At 46.2% G+C, this 15,484-nt stretch overlaps 2 protein-coding genes across 5 annotated transcripts in view; both read left to right on the top strand.

Annotated features, from left to right (window-relative positions):
• Nucleotides 1-671: 671 nt before the first annotated feature.
• Nucleotides 672-4,595, top strand: Rassf (Ras association family member). Its single transcript, XM_002136990.3, has 8 exons — nucleotides 672-1,231; nucleotides 1,359-1,453; nucleotides 1,533-1,715; nucleotides 1,778-1,966; nucleotides 2,028-3,496; nucleotides 3,561-3,887; nucleotides 3,963-4,067; nucleotides 4,133-4,595. The coding sequence occupies exons 1-8, from the start codon at nucleotides 1,192-1,194 to the stop codon at nucleotides 4,191-4,193; spliced, it is 2,469 nt and encodes an 822-aa protein (XP_002137026.2). The 5' UTR covers nucleotides 672-1,191; the 3' UTR covers nucleotides 4,194-4,595.
• A 1,768-nt stretch (nucleotides 4,596-6,363) lies between these two features.
• Nucleotides 6,364-15,484, top strand: part of Cow (Proteoglycan Cow) — a 40,024-nt gene continuing 30,903 nt past the window's right edge. For 2 of the 4 annotated variants that reach the window (XM_033377283.1, XM_033377282.1), the window contains exon 1: nucleotides 6,366-6,868. In XM_033377283.1, coding sequence (XP_033233174.1) covers nucleotides 6,734-6,868 — 135 coding nt within the window. In that variant the 5' untranslated portion in view covers nucleotides 6,366-6,733. Of the gene's footprint in view, nucleotides 6,869-15,484 lie in introns of all 4 variants that reach the window. The other 2 variants (XM_015183030.2, XM_001357793.4) reach the window with 2 other exon arrangements.

Here is a 15,484-nt window from a genome sequence, read left to right as displayed (position 1 = left end):
TTTTAACCGGTAGGCAAAATTTAAAACTTGGAGGTTGACAAGCAACAAGTTTTCAAATACCTGCAACATTGACGTGACGACATTGCAAGTATTTTAAATAAACGAGTCACGTAGAAAATGGGTTCATTAATTGGATAAAATTATGTGGTCAGGGCTGAGATATCTATCTAGCTAGTAATATTCCACGAAATAGCAAAATTGATCAATATGCTTTCCATACCATTAACCTATTATAAGCCAAGAGGGTATTTCAATTTTCCACCGAATATAATGAAAATTTAATCATTTTAGCGCAGTTCAGGTGACAGAATCTACAATCTACATGAATCTAGAAGAAGAATTTACAATTGTTAATATTTTCTGCCGTTTACCTCAAGTAGTTGAACTGTTTAAATAGAGGGGGCTTAAGTGGGGTTAGCTCGTTTTTAAATCATACGTGACGCTATAGTGTTGTTGAGGCACCAAAATTGTGGCAAAAAGAATCAAAGAAAATGAATCAAGTATTTAGAACAAGCCAGTCCAGAAGAAAATTGATTCATTAATCGGATAAAATTATGTGGTCAGGGCTGAATGTTCTATACAGCTTGTAATATTCGACGGAAGATTATAAACGATAAATGTGTATAATAAAACTAGAATTCGTCAGTATATTTACGGTATATTTTAAAAATGAGACGGTATATTTTGGTATATTTCTGGGGGTCGGACGGTATATTTTATCAATAAGTCTGGTGCTTCTGGTGCTGTTTTGGTGCAATTATCCATTGAAAAAAGCATTTATATTCCCTGCACATTCATATTTCCTGCCGTTTGGATGTGTTGAGTGCAAGTTTCATTTATAAAACCATGCACATCATACACTTAGCCACTCCAATGGCCCAGTGAGCGCACAAATTCTCGATCTCTTCGGTTCCCTTCATGTGTTTACCCTTTGTCTTGCGTTCTATTTGCGTTTCGTGTTCGCTTCAACTTTATTCATTTGCATAAATCTCGTGGCTGTAGTATTATCTTTACGTCACACGGCCCACGACTGCGGAATAAAATCCCCAGAGACAAAGCTGAAACGTCACATACACGCCCATACAGATCCAAATCCAGTATAGTATCCCAGTCCCCGTCCCCAGGAAGCTTTGACCTGCCTTGACCAATTGGTGGCGTCCCGGGCACAGCTGAGACAGCAGCAGCGCCGGAATGTGGAAGTGCCACAAGTGCGGCAAACCCGTTTTCTTCGGTAATATACATATACACCCCCGCACACGCACACGAACACTCACACGCATACGATCACAGAAAAACACTTGCCTTTTGTAAATAACATTTAAATAATTTATAATCGTTTTTGTTGCCTCGCATCACAGCGGAACGTAAACAGTCGCTCGGCTATGATTGGCATCCAGAATGTTTGCGCTGCGAGGAGTGCGGCAAGCGGCTGAACCCCGGCCAGCATGCGGAGGTAAATACTGCATCAGGTTGATTGATTCCAGGTCGTAATATCTTAACGAATCTCCATCCATTTTTGAATCCCTTCTTAGCATAAAGGTGTGCCTTATTGTCATGTGCCCTGTTATGGCGCCCTGTTCGGACCGCAACTCTTTGGTCACGGCACGAGGGTTGAGTCACACAAGAGCTACGGCATCAAGGGGGCCCAGAAATCAACTGGCGCGCAACCGAATGGACCCACACTGCCGCGCGATCACTTTGAGTCGAAGCTGAAGGTGTGCCCCCAATCGAATTCACTCAATCCTTGCACGCTAACCGAGATATGATTCATTCGCAGCTCTACAATCAATTCTACGACAATAAAAGCCTGGAGATACGTAGCCGCGAGGTCAATAACCGCTTGATACTGGAGGGTGCGCTGCGCGTCTATTGGGGAGTGCAAGGAGTTATCCACCTCAAGGAAGACGATGATCAGCGCACATTTGTTGTGCGCAAGAGGAACTCCTGTCGAACCTCCAAAGCGGATGTAAGAACAACTATATACTAAAGCAGTAATCATCCCGTTTAATCGAATTTCACACCCACAGGACAGCAGTTCAGACAAGGAGAACGAGGCTAGCGAATCGCTGGCTCCGCCCACAACCACAACCGGCGAGGTAGATGCGCTCTCCACCGATGTGTCGCTGTCGGAGAGCATGACCTTCGACTCTTGCAGCTTGAACGAAATATCCGAACTGCCAACAACACCCGAAGATGCCTCTGCCAATACAACCGGAAACAGCAAAGAGGTCACAAATGGAAAGGTCTCAAATGACGACGAGGACACAACCACAACGGACTCTTCAGGCACTCTGGTGGAGGGTGCGACGGCCAGCACCAGTTGTGTGTCTAGCACGCTGCCGTCCAAACTGGACAATCTGGAGAAGCTCGACTGGGATGATATTGACGATCTGCTGCAGGTTGAAAGACGTCATAATCACAAGGATAAGATCTATGAAACGATGCCGGTGAAGCTGCCTTCATCGCAATCCTCCAGCGACAGCTCCCCCAGCAAAACATCCACTGACAGCACTACGACCACCACAGACTCAAGCTCCACGCCATCGGCCACCACCAGCAACAACAACAGCAGCAGCACAACAGACAACTTTATGACCGCCACGGACTCGTTCACGACCAACACAACCACCCAAAACACAACTACAGTGAGCACCACTGCCACGACGCTGGACAACTACGAGACCGCTGACGATGCTACTTTGAAACCGATGGATTTTGAGGACTTCAAACGTAGCGTACATCAAGACTATGTCAATGGAACGAACTCCTTCAAGGAACCAAACGATGGGACACTAAAGCGCAATCAGCCGATAGATCCCTCTCGGATACACGACTCCCTTAAGCTTTACGGCGAGAACTCGGTGATGAGCAAGAGCTTCAACTGCGAGCATGCCCTTCGCTCCCACATTGATCCATCGCTCATTAATGATACCATGAACTTGCGCAGCAGCGTAGGCTCTCCACGGTCTGCGCAGCGGCAGTACGCCTTGCAAAAGAGCGGATCGGCGTCCGCATCAACGGTGCCCAGCAAGGAGCAGAGGAAGCCATATCAGCAGGGTCGACAGCTCTTCGAAAAGGGAATAAATCGATCCAAATCGGGACCCAGTTGCTTTGTGTACTCGGACAGCGATGACGACGATGACAACACGCTTCGTCCGCAGCGTCTGGCCACCATAAGACGCAGTGATGTGCCTTCCCGTTTCATTAAAATCCAAATGGACTGCTATCCCAAAGAGAATGCTGCTGCCGGCGGCGGCGGCTGCGGCAGCGAGGGAGAGTCGAGCCGCGCCGATGCTCCGTCCATTACAAGCGGAGCTGCTGCCGGTGATGAACTGACTCAAACAGAGGAGCTCTATACGGCCAGCGATGGGGCAGCAGGTGCTGGAGGGGATTCAATTGGCACGTCTGGCTTGCATGTAACCGAGGATGGAGTGGTTCTGAGGAGACCGCCGCGCACTGGTGCCGCAGCCATCAAACGACGCAGTGGCAATCGGCGGTAAGTCAAAGAAGCCTCCACATCTTGAACAGTGAAATTATGTTAGCCATTTCCAATGTCGCAGATCTCGTACCAAACTGAAACGTCGGTGCTCCATTAATGGCCATTATTACAATCGGGAGACGTCTTTCTTCACTCCGCCCTATGGCTCTCAGATGTCTGTGTGGGTCTCGTCGATGGTCACCACCCCCGAGGTCATCAATTTGGTGCTCGAAAAGTATAAGGTGGATATGGCCCCTGAGAACTTTTCGCTCTTTATAATGCGCGACAACGGGGAGCAGAAGCGGCTCAAGGACGAAGAATATCCCTTGGTGACGCGCGTCACCCTGGGACCGCACGAGGATGTGGCTCGTTTGTTTTTGGTGGATACTCGTAAAACTGATGAAATCAGGTAGGTCTTCAGAGACCCCCCATCAAACGATGTGTATACATTCGTAACTAAGAAATTCTCTTTGATCCGATTCAGTAATGAAGTTGCTCAATTTTTGAATCTATCGCTGCCCGAATGCCGTGCCATTCTGGAACGTTACGAACAGGAAATGGATCGCGAGGTGGCCAAAATAAAGGAGAGGTGGGTTTCACGTTGTAAAATATCATAAAATATAAAATATGCAATATGATATTCCCTTTTCGTAGATACGCCGAGCTGCGTCGCCGCATTGTGAGCCGAATGGAATCTCTAAAAGTGCATTTGTAAGCGCAAAAGGAATCTCGAAAAGTAGCAGAAGTTTTTGAATAGCCATAAATATCAATTCGGCCAAAAAAATAGGCGTCGCCAGCAGCTAAGCCAAAAGTATTCACTTTTTATACAAAAACAAAACAAACAAAAAAACCATATATATATTTTTATGTAGCATTTAGAACAAATTACGAATTAGCAACATTAGGCGCCCCAGTGAACAAAAAACAAAAAAAAAACAACCAACGAAAAAGCAAAGCAGCTGCTGCAGGTCGCAGAAATCTCTATAATTACGGTCGTTTCTTCCCAGCCGAAACTAACAATTACGATCCAGGCATTTCCATTTTGTTTAGAAAGCGTTTAAGACTTGTAACTAACCAAAAAATAATTATTAATCCATGTACCACATTACCATGCGAATAGTTTTGTTCATTCTGTTGATGATAATCAAAATGTGTGTGTGCGTTTGGTGTCACGTTACTCGTACAATCGGTGTGTCATGTATGTCTATTGTTTAAAGTTTATCCATTAAGCCGAATACATGTGTATGGCAGAAGGCAAAGGTAGCCCGCCCCTTCCCCACTGGTAGGGACTGGTAGGAAATCCCCCTTTTAACAAGCCATTGAACAAATGTGTAAAAATCAATTTGATTTCCTCTTGCAATGCTTGCGAAACAATAACAATAACTATATATATACTACATATTGCATAACATGGACTTGTTGATTGAAAATCATTTTGAAATCCAATAAAATGTCAAGTTTTACAAGAAGAGGCAGCTGCAACTGTGACCAGTCGCCCAGCAGCAGAGTGAGGCTCTGAGTTTAAGGCCCCACCGGCCCCTCAAAGCAGCAAACTTTGTCGAGTTACGAGCCCCAGAGTGCAAAGAGGCGGAGCTGAAGCCCACCAGCAGCACCAGCAGTCACAAGTGTGAGTTGAATATTCAAAAAAGGCAGCAAGCGGCGCCAGCCGGGCATACAAGCACGAGTGGAGTGTCGAATGGAGGCGGATTGTGGGACACACACACACACACGAAAGGGGCGGACGGCCAGCAAAGCCCTGTCCGGGCCAAAGCGGCCATCAAAGCACAAGTCAATGATGCCATTATAATAGAGGAGCAGCAGCCGCAGCATCAGAGGAACGAATGCGACTAAAGTAGGCAGACTCACACACACACACACACACCCCAGGACGAAGCGGAGCCATTGTGTGTGTGTGTCCGGGGTGTGTGCGTGGCTATTAATTTAAAACTGACAGAGCCTACGGGTCCGAGTACGCGAACGAGAACAAGAACATGAACAAAAACGGGACCAACACTGGGCCCGAGTCCTGGTCCGTGTCCGGGTCCGGGACAACGTGCCTGGGACTCTGAGTGCGCGACGACTAGGGGGCTAGCTTTGGCCAGCCTGTGAGGCGCGCTGATGCTGACGCGTTAAATGGTTTCGGGGTTTCCCGGCCAACAGCAGCCAACGCGGTCCAAGTGTGCCAAGCGCCAATACATAAAAATCAAAAGCCAGCGCCAGCGACAGTGGCAGCCAGCAGCCAGCAGCCAAGCAACAAAAACTCAAGTCCATTTGGGATGTAGGGTCGCATTAGGCGCCAGTGGCAGGTTCACGACCCGTCGCCTGCCTTGGCCCCAGCAATTATCGTCTAAGAGAGCGCTGGGCGGCTGTTGAGCCTCTCCTACGGAATCCGGAGAGGAAAGAGCGTCCAGAGTCCGGAAAATCGATTTTGGATGAGTGCTGTTCGCTGGTATTTGCACCCATTGCTGTCTGTTTTTGTTGGTGGTGGCGGTCTGGAAGTGCTTCGGCAGTTGTTGCTCCAACGGGAATGGGCGGAGGGGAGAGGGCGTTGGAGAGTGGTGAAATGCTAAGCGCGAGAGAGCCGTACTCGCATTGCGCATACGCAGTGCAGTACACTGTGAGAATTACATTGTATTCCTAATACATCTAGAGTAAAGATTTTTATCATAGTCTATCCTATATCGACGTTTGATTTAACTGAATAAATCCACTCTTGTTATTCGGTTTTCAAATGTATATAAAATGGCTGAAAACCCCCCAAATGCTGACAACCCTAAGGTCGTTCCAATCGCTCTCTTAAGACATCCTTCCGCTCTCTTAGGCTTATACCCGTCTGTCGCAAAATTCCAACGCTATTGGCTGTGGCAGCCAGTGGGAAGACCAGCAGCCAGTCGCTCAGTTTACGTTTCGGCCGCGTTGCCTTCAGTTGTACTTCTAGAGCGTTCTTCGTGTCTCGGCTCCACTGCATCGTCAGAGGCGCCTCCGATTGCAGAGCTCAACCAGAACTCATTGTCATTCATCGTTAGTTTTCTGTGTGCGATTCTGTGTGCGTGTCGTGTGTCGCCTGTTGTGTGCGTGTGTGCGTAAAGTGTCCGCGGCGGGGTTTTTCCACCGGACACCACAGAATCCTAGCATTTAACATTGCCTGTGATTGAGGCACGCTCGTGATTCAGGAAGAGCGGAACCCGTCAACAAGGCGAATCATTTAAAGCACTTCCTCGAGCATCTCCTGTTCCTGTGCGCCGTTTATCAGCCATGAAGCATTCGCCGCTGATTGCCAGCGCTTGTCTGGCATTGGTGTTGATGTCATCCAGCCTGATTGGCAGCTCTGAGGCCAAAAAGAAGAAGTATGTCGGCGAAACGGGCGGTGATTTTGAGTTTATCGATGAGGTAAGTCCCAAATGGCTTCACAGTACAAGAAGCAGCAGAAGCAGTCTCATTGACTGTCGTTGTCGTCGTCGTCTCCCCATCTGTCTCTCCGTCTCTCTGTTTCTGTGTCTGTGTCTGTCCCAGTCCCTATCCCGATCCCAATCCCTGTACCAGACCCCGTCTCGGTCCCAGGTTGCCGTCCTCCTGTCTGTCTCTTACTTAATACATTTTAAGCTGACTGCTGACACTTGCCAACCCTCCAAGGGCCCCTGAGAGAGAGAGAGTGTGTGTCTGTAATACTCGCACGATATAACGCAATTGCGCTTTTATTTGCTGGCCAACTTGTTTTTTGTTTCGTCTTCCAGGTCTTCTGGGCTTCGTCGTTGCTGAGGTTTCACACCAACTTCCTTGTTGTTTTTTCGTTGCTTTTTTTTGCATCCCCAATACGCTTTTCTAGCCCCGAAAAAATTCCAACGTGCCAATTACTCACGCAAATCCGATTTGTAGTAGTTTGTAGTCGTTGCCAGGCCGCCATCGAGGAGCTTGCTCACTGCTCACTGCTATCCATGGCTCCACTTCGTTCTGGTCTTTAGCACGCACCTGCCTTCGGAGACTCAGTAAAGCATCGGATATCTAAGCCGATCCGAGATCCCGGATGGACAGGGTTGGGATGGAAGGTGGCCAGCCATGTAGAGTAGAAGACCCAAGACCCAGAACAACAAGGAAAATCAATAGCATTTGGCAGTCTTGTTGTCGTTTGGCTGCGCGTAAACTATGAAGTAAGCCCTAAGCTGCTTTCAGTTTGTCTGCCAGCACGCACCCCATTCCCCTTTTCCCTACTATTTCTCCGAACAGCCCACACAGAACACATCTTCCCACAGCCCCTCCACCCCCTCATCAATGACTGTTAGTCACAGACGCAACGTCGTCGTCGTCGTCCCTGTCGCAGTCGCTTTGTTTTTCCTTCCATTTTCATACCATTTTCTACATATTATTTGCCTGGCGCTTTGCGCTTTTTTTCCACTCGCTGGCTCCTTTTTTCGGTTTGGACTAGTTCTTTTTTTACCCCCTATACTCCTCCTGGACAAGGGTATATTATATTCGCGAGGATGTATGAAATAAGCTAGGACTAATTTTTAGCTAATGGAAGAGCTAGACAGTAACAGAATATACAGAATATATGTAATGGGACTCTGATAACATTCGAAAAAATAAAAAGAAGTTTATTGTTAAAGATTCTCAACTCTAATTTGGTATAATTATAAATAGTGCCACAATCTACCCATCCCTTAGAAATCATAGCGATCGGAATGAAGAAGCCAAGGGACTAGTATCGGAACCAAATTAAGATCAAGAAAATCGATAAAAACGCTGTGGTACCCACAAGATTTGGAGAACTGAATTGAACCCCTTCATCCCTTATCACTGTGAACGGATCAATGTTTCAGTTCTTGTTTACTTATTTCACCGGACCGCCTTCGTAATCCTCCAAGTGCCGGGTATCTTTTAGTCGTAAAGTCATCTACGGCGCTTTAACTTGTTTTTCTTCTTCCGCTTTCGTTGTATTTCTTTTTTTTTCTTTTTTGTGGCTTGGTTTTTTTGTATTTGTTTTGTTTGGCATTTTGGTTTTATTTCTCTCGCTTCCTTTCCCTTTTCCCATGCTCTCCCCATTTCTCTTGTGCGTGGCCATTGTTGAGTCCCGACCCAAACCGACCCTCTCTCTCACTCTCTCTCTCTTTCTATGCGTGTGTATGTGCTAATAGTCTGATGTATGTATGAATGGCAAAGTGTGTGTTTGTGTTGGCAGCCGTTAAATGCTCCCACACATCCATCTGACCACCCATCCACCCAAAAAACCCTGAAGAACGAGCGGCCTTCAAGCAAAGTTATTGCGAATCGCAAAAGTTTCCATAGAAAGAAAGCAAAATTAAAAAAGAAAAAGGCATTTCAAATTTTGGCCAAGGCACCACCACATACGCAGAATTTTAAACAGTTGCCGAAAAACCAAATCCACATGTGTCCCTTCGTCCTTATAGATACGATTACGAGAGCATGTGTTTGTTTTCGTGTTGATGTTGAGTGCGTGTAAGCCATACCAAAAACAGAAAAGAGCAAAATTTCCAGCAATTTACAGCTTCAGCTCGAGTTTTCTTTCTGCATAAATTTCACTTTGATGTTCTTTTATTTCCCCTTCGTTCTTTTCTCTTCTCTTCTTTAACTTTGGCTTTACTTTTTATGTCATCTGCTTGGCTAATCGCACATTTTCGTTACCTCCCACCGCCTCCCCAGACATTTCCATTTCCCAATGAATTTTATTGTTTATTCTGAAACTTTGCGCTTTGCAAGTATTTGGAAAACGGCATAAATTATTTGAAAAGTTTATATATCCAAATTGTTTCAAGTTGAGTGTGATTTTCAATGGCCACGGACCCCAGACATTGGCATTGTGTTTAATTGAAAAGTTTTGGCTTGGGCATTGTCATTGGTAGGTTTTGGGTTGGCCAAAAGTTGAATCCTAAGATGATTTCAAATGTTTTTCCTCCAAATAATTGGAGGCTTAAAGCCGCAGCCTTATCTAAGCTGAAAGCATACCATACATATATATCTATATGCCAGTAAATGGCCTACAGCCTTTGCTTATACATAATAGAAATCCATTCTTTCGTATTCCAAGGTAATTTCCTTGGTTTGCTGCCCAGCAGCAGCCGCCTTCGCCTTCGCATGGCGGAAATAATCCGCACAACATGGAAGGGCTCCCCAAAAGAAAGCAGACCCAAAAAATAAATAACCATAAACAGTTGACGTTAATCAAGCACAAAAGGGAATGGCACGGCTCACAGATACACACACACACACACACACGCAAACAGAGAGAGAGAGAGAGAGGGAGGGGGAGAGCAACGGATCCATAGAATCCAGTTATGAGTTATGCATTGCATACATACATTTCCATCCATTTCCCCGTCCAATTTGTATCCGTTTTGTGAGCCCCAGCATTAGTCATAAAAATGATAATAAATTAGCTCAGATCGTAGAGAATTTCCCTTGATTTGCAACCATTTCCATTGGGGGTGGGGGTGGGTGTGGGGAGGCTGTCAACTAAGCAATAATTCCCCAGCCTATTCATGGCTACTCGTAGCTCAGGTCCTCTTTCAACTCCTCTCCATATATCCTTATATGCATAATCAGACAGACAAACAGCATTCACGAAGTCAGAGCCAGAACCAGAACCAGAGTCTATCCGGAGTCGTTCTTTTGCTGCTTTGGCAAAATGCTCTTATCCATCGATTACCCCACAAATGATACTCTGTTTGTCAGCAGAAAATAAATCTTTGCATTGTGCATTTTGCAATTTGAGCGCATGGAAATTGTGTCGTTGCTGCATAAAATAAAATATGAATAAAATGGGAATCAAACTCGGCTCCGCCTCGGGAGAGAGCCACTCCCCTCTGCCACCAGGAGACGAGTGCTCACAGACTACAATGACAGTTGAGGCTTCGGTAAAATGCAGTGCGTTGCGAGTATATGTAAAACTCCTCCACTTCTGTGCCTCTACTCGTATCTGTGTGCGAAATTGCTGCCAGCCATAAAGATGATATGCATAATTTCGTATAAGCGCCACTTACGGAGTAGAGTGGAATAAAGCCCACAGACAGCAGACACATCACTCCCCCACACAAATGGAAAAGAAAAACTAAATCAAAATCAAAATGTGTGCAAATTACAGTTTTACTTGTAGCTAAAACATCTGCCTCAGCACCACCTCCCCCTCCAGTGGTCAGTCATTCGAGCATGAGATACATTTTTATGAGCTTGAGAGGGGACAATGTCTGACTCCCAGGCGCGTATCCGATCTCCCGACATCCGTTTGACCCCAGTCTGACTTTGTCACTCGCACATACATTTCCGTACCGTACGGACTACGGTGAAGTGGACTATATAGTGCACAAGTTATGTAATAAACTTTTATGTTGTCAAACTGTTGCATAAATTGCCGACACGCAGCCAAAAAAGTTTTACCAGCATGCTAACTAGTAGGAGAATAGGAGATGTGTGTTTTCTACGGGTATACGGCTATACGGCTATTCGGCTATACGGGCAGCGTAGCTCGAGAAGTTATAAAAGCGGCTGTAAAAGTTAACGACTTCCAATGTACGTATACGTCTGGCCTGGGCATTAGCACCTATTTAGGGAACCCGATTAGGACCGCAGCTCGGTGAAGTTCAGGTGAAGACAGCTTCGGTTTCTGCAGAGTGCAGAGTGCAGAGCTCTACTGCAGGTTCGTTTTCATTAGCATTGCAATTTCCAGACCCCATTCCCATCCTCGCATTCCCATGGTTCTCGGGGCTAAGAATATTTGAATATTGCATGCCAAAGTGAATGCCGATGCGGCGTAGGGAGCGATGGGGAAACCTCAACAGCTGAAAATTCTGAAACTTGCAGTTTTCTTTAGCCTGCGAAATTTCCCAGGAGTGAGCACAGCCACGAGTCTGAAGGAAATATGACCCGAACTAGACATAACCATTTCTCTTGTCTTGGAGCGAAGAAAAAACGCCGAGAATGGAACAGGGCAACTTATGAATCCGGTGTAAAGTTTTACTCACTCTTTTATTCACCGGCCCAGGAGCAGGTACCTCAATTCCATCCTGGCCACGTTCCCACTTATCTACCATGTTCTGCATTCCGTTTTCGTCTGGTTTATGGTCTACGCTATCGCATTGTGTTTCGTGTCCTTGCCAATCGCACTCGCTTTGGCCCTTCCCGGCTGCTGACTGCTGGCTGCTGGCTCCTGCCTCCTGCCTCCTGACTCGGTTAATTTCTTTGTGGGAAAAGTCGAGACGTGCACGTACACATTAGCAAATTGCCTGCATGTGCCCGGGATGTACCAGTGTACTCGTATATGGGCCTGCATGGGATGTGGGTTATGGCATGTGCAGGGAAATGCCTGGCAAATGGTTTTGCAGGCCGAAAAAAACCTGAAAATCGTTTATGAAATGAAGAGCACGGACAGGCCCAGGATGCGATTCTGCCTCTGGCAGTTGCCTCGTTTTTCCTTTTCCTTTGAAGCCCCAGAATAATTAACAGCTTAACTCGGATTTAGGCTGAACTGAACCGATGTGTTCCACTTAAGAGCCTACTCACAACGACCTCCCCTAAGCTGTTCGCTGTTTTACATGGTCGGTGCTGCCACTGCTCTCTGCTATGGAGCCATGCTTCATAAATCTTATAGAGAACCCTTCGCCAGTGTCTCTCCCCAATAAGACAAATTGGTTTTGCAGCAACACAACTTCGATGCGAAACTAAAACACTTTTTGCTGCCACTTCAATGTGAAGGAGAAAACTTGAGCAAACTCATTTTTCATTTTCATATTGTTGTGTGGCTGCTCTTCCGAGCATAAGGAGATCCCTGCTATCCTGATATCCTCCCACATATCTACTCGTATGGGGCTGCTCATATGTGTGTTCCACTTAACTGATTATGTAAGACGAGCTCCGGTTCTCTCTCGGCGCTTGTTTGCTCCAGCAACATCTGTATTTACTGCCTGGCAAATATTACATTTTCAAATCCAGTCCATAGCCGAGAGGTAGAGGTACACGGTACACTGCTACACAGCCGCAAAATTGATGGAAGCTGAAAACTGGGGAAATAGGCCAATAGGTTTTATTTTGAATCGGGGACTTCAGGGACTGCCAGTAAACTCCAATCAAAACTCATATTGGTGTGTGATTTGGTGAAAGTGATTCAGGAATTGACAACAAGACGGGGCAGGAGCGAGAGTGGGCCCAAACTGTCTGCAATTTTAATTAATTGCTGGACCAGTTGGTCCAGTTAGCAGACAGCGAAGACAGCCTTAGGCCTGAGGCCACATATGGCATCTAATGAGTTTTCGAGAGGTTTGCCTCGTCGGAAACGGCACTCACGCAGATCGAAGATGCAAAGATGTCGCCTGAAACTGTCGCTCGTCCTATCAATTACTCAACACGATTCCCAGACAGATATAGAGAGACAGCAGCAGTGGCAGCAGCAGCACTAGGCTTTATGGCAGCTAAGCACATGTCAAATGGGATGTCACAGGGTTCTGAATGTGGACTGGCACTGGGACTGGGACAACGAGAGCCAGCCTGTTAAGCTGTCATTATTTATGGGCCTCCGACTCAAGGACCATTTGCTGACAGCATTCTCGCACTGATTTCGAGACGACGAAAACAGTTACAAATTATGCATATTAATTGCGCGTCTTAAACACTGTCTGCGGTGGATGCCACAAAAACAAGAAGAAAAACGAAAACGAAAACGTTTTCATTGCAAATTAAGTTGGCAGATACCCGTACATACGTATATTCCCCGGGTCCGCGCTGCGTATACGTAATGAAGGGCGGCGACCTTGCTGTTGCTGTTGCCGGCGGCCATTTGCTTTTGGCCCAGGACGGCGGCCCGGCATTGGCTTATACGAATTTATTCCACGAAAAACTCATTTTCGGTACTGAGTTTGTTGACGAACATTCTTGACATTACAAATTTGCCATATTAAATTTCTCTTTATGTCGTGATTGGCATTTGACATTGCCAAAGCTATTCGCAGGAAAGTAACGTCCCCCTCCAGCACAGGAGTTCGATGATGTTTTCGGGGCCAAGATATGACAAGTCGCGACGGCAGCATCCCGAATATGTTGTAAAAGAAAAGTTGATTTAATATTTCTGTGCGGCAAAGGTGGCAGGGAAAAATTAAAAGCAAGATAAAGGGATTCGGCAGAGACGTTAAACGAAATGACTTTTGGGTTGTGGTGCGGTGCGGTGCGGTGTCGCACAGTGGGGCACATAAAACTTTTACCAGAGACACTGCAGAGAAGGAAGATCTCTCTTTCTCTTTTTTGGGATATGTGTGTGTGTGTGTGTGTGCGCATTACCATAAATAAATTATAACGTTCGCTACTTTGACTGGGAGTTTATAGCGTGTATGCGATAACTCACACACACACACAGCCACACATGCACACACGGACAGACATGCACAGACAGGCACTGGGACATGCATACTGTAACGAATTTTGGGAGTCTAGAGCGAGAGAGAGGTAGATATATGGCGCCGTAAATGTACGAACGAGCAGGGAGACAGATAATAACAGTTCGTAACTTGAAAATGAAAGGAAGGCAGGGAGCAGGAGGAAGTCACACGTTTTCGCCGAAAGCCGAAACCCGAAACCCTAAACCCATAGCTTAAGCCGGAAAGAGACAGTCTAAGGCAGAGAGCAGGAGAGAGGGAGAGAGAGAGCGAGACAGATATTGCGATAATAATTCACGGCATAAAAGCAAAACACAATGGCTCTTCGAAATGTAACACAAAGCCAAAAACGCAACGTCGCCTAAGAACGAGAACATATAAAACTTTTCCCACTATAATGGGGGCGTGTGCGGGCCGAAGGAATTGCAGCCAGCCGCAAAATCCTGCATACAAATTATGCAATTAGTTGGGCGGAGCGAAGGGGGCTGGTGGCACAAAATCGAGACCAAGATGTATATTATGTTCTTAAAAAACTAAAAGCTGAGCTAAAGTTTTTCCGGCTGTTATCAAATTCAGAAAATTGTCTCTTCGGCTGCCGAGTCAGCGATGAATCCTTGTGAAATAGTCAAAAAAAGCACCGAAAACCCTCTGACAAATTGTCAGCGAAAGTTAATGCCGAGTCGAAGCGAAAGTTGCCCTGGAGTTGGGTCCCGTCTCCATGGGTCCTGTAAAGTTTTTGCGCTGACAGTTGTAAAAATAATATTGCGTATACGACTCGTAGCTACTCGTACGCGGTGCTTGCCAACGGCACAAACCAATGATGGAATAGATGGCCCTTGGGCTTCGGCAAACAATGTAAGCGGAGGGGAGCAACCAAAAATGATGCCTGCCAGAATGGGAGAAAAGTGCCAAAGTTTTTCTTTCGAGCAGCAATTAGGCGTTTAACTTGTGAAAACAGATCTGGCCTTAGAAGTGCCGAGCAGCACACAGACAGACACACATACACAGACACTGACACTCAAGTGGAAAACAAGTCCAAAGTTTGACAAGTCCAAAGAATCACAGTTGATTGGCTTTTCTGTTGGCTGACGGCACAACTCCAAAGGCATTTTCAAATAAATTTCTATGCGCACATGGCTTTGCTCTCCACTCTCCACTCTCCCCCCACCCCACGCCACTTCTATGGACTGCACTCCGGAAAAGAAAATTAAATTTGTATTTTAACTGGAGTCTGCATTTTAGTGGCAAATTCAATTGCTGCTTCCACTTCCTGTTGCACTTTGTTACCGCCACTGCTCCTCCTCGCTGGTGCTGCCCCGCCCGCAACGCGCTTTCCACTCAGTTTCAATTAGATGTCTGCTGCATTTTCTGGCTGCTGCTATCTGCCATTTGGCTGGATCCCGAAGTTTATGCAAGAATTTCGCCGTATCTGTGCAAAAGTCAGAGTCAGAGCGAGAGCCAAAACAAAGCAAAAACAGAAGCCAAAACACAAGAAGAAGTAGCGGAAAATACTTATTGCACAAAAATAAACGGAACGGCGACTGCGAGTGTATGCATAAAATGAAAAGAAGGAAATAAAAAGGCAAAGACGGAAATGAAATTGCAATCGCAGGGCAGGCAGACGACGCCAAGT

This window comes from Drosophila pseudoobscura, chromosome 2 (assembly GCF_009870125.1).
Source record: "Drosophila pseudoobscura strain MV-25-SWS-2005 chromosome 2, UCI_Dpse_MV25, whole genome shotgun sequence".
Lineage (NCBI taxonomy): Eukaryota > Metazoa > Arthropoda > Insecta > Diptera > Drosophilidae > Drosophila > Drosophila pseudoobscura.
The sequence above is the reverse complement of the archived record's forward strand: the minus strand, read 5'-3'. Positions and strand labels throughout refer to the sequence as shown.

Coding starts and splice junctions, on each gene's coding strand:
- Rassf (XM_002136990.3), top strand. CDS start 1,192: ATGTGGAAGTGCCACAAGTGCGGCAAACCCGTTTTCTTCG. Junction 1,232..1,358: donor CGGCAAACCCGTTTTCTTCG/GTAATATACATA, acceptor CTCGCATCACAG/CGGAACGTAAACAGTCGCTC. Junction 4,068..4,132: donor GTGGCCAAAATAAAGGAGAG/GTGGGTTTCACG, acceptor CCCTTTTCGTAG/ATACGCCGAGCTGCGTCGCC.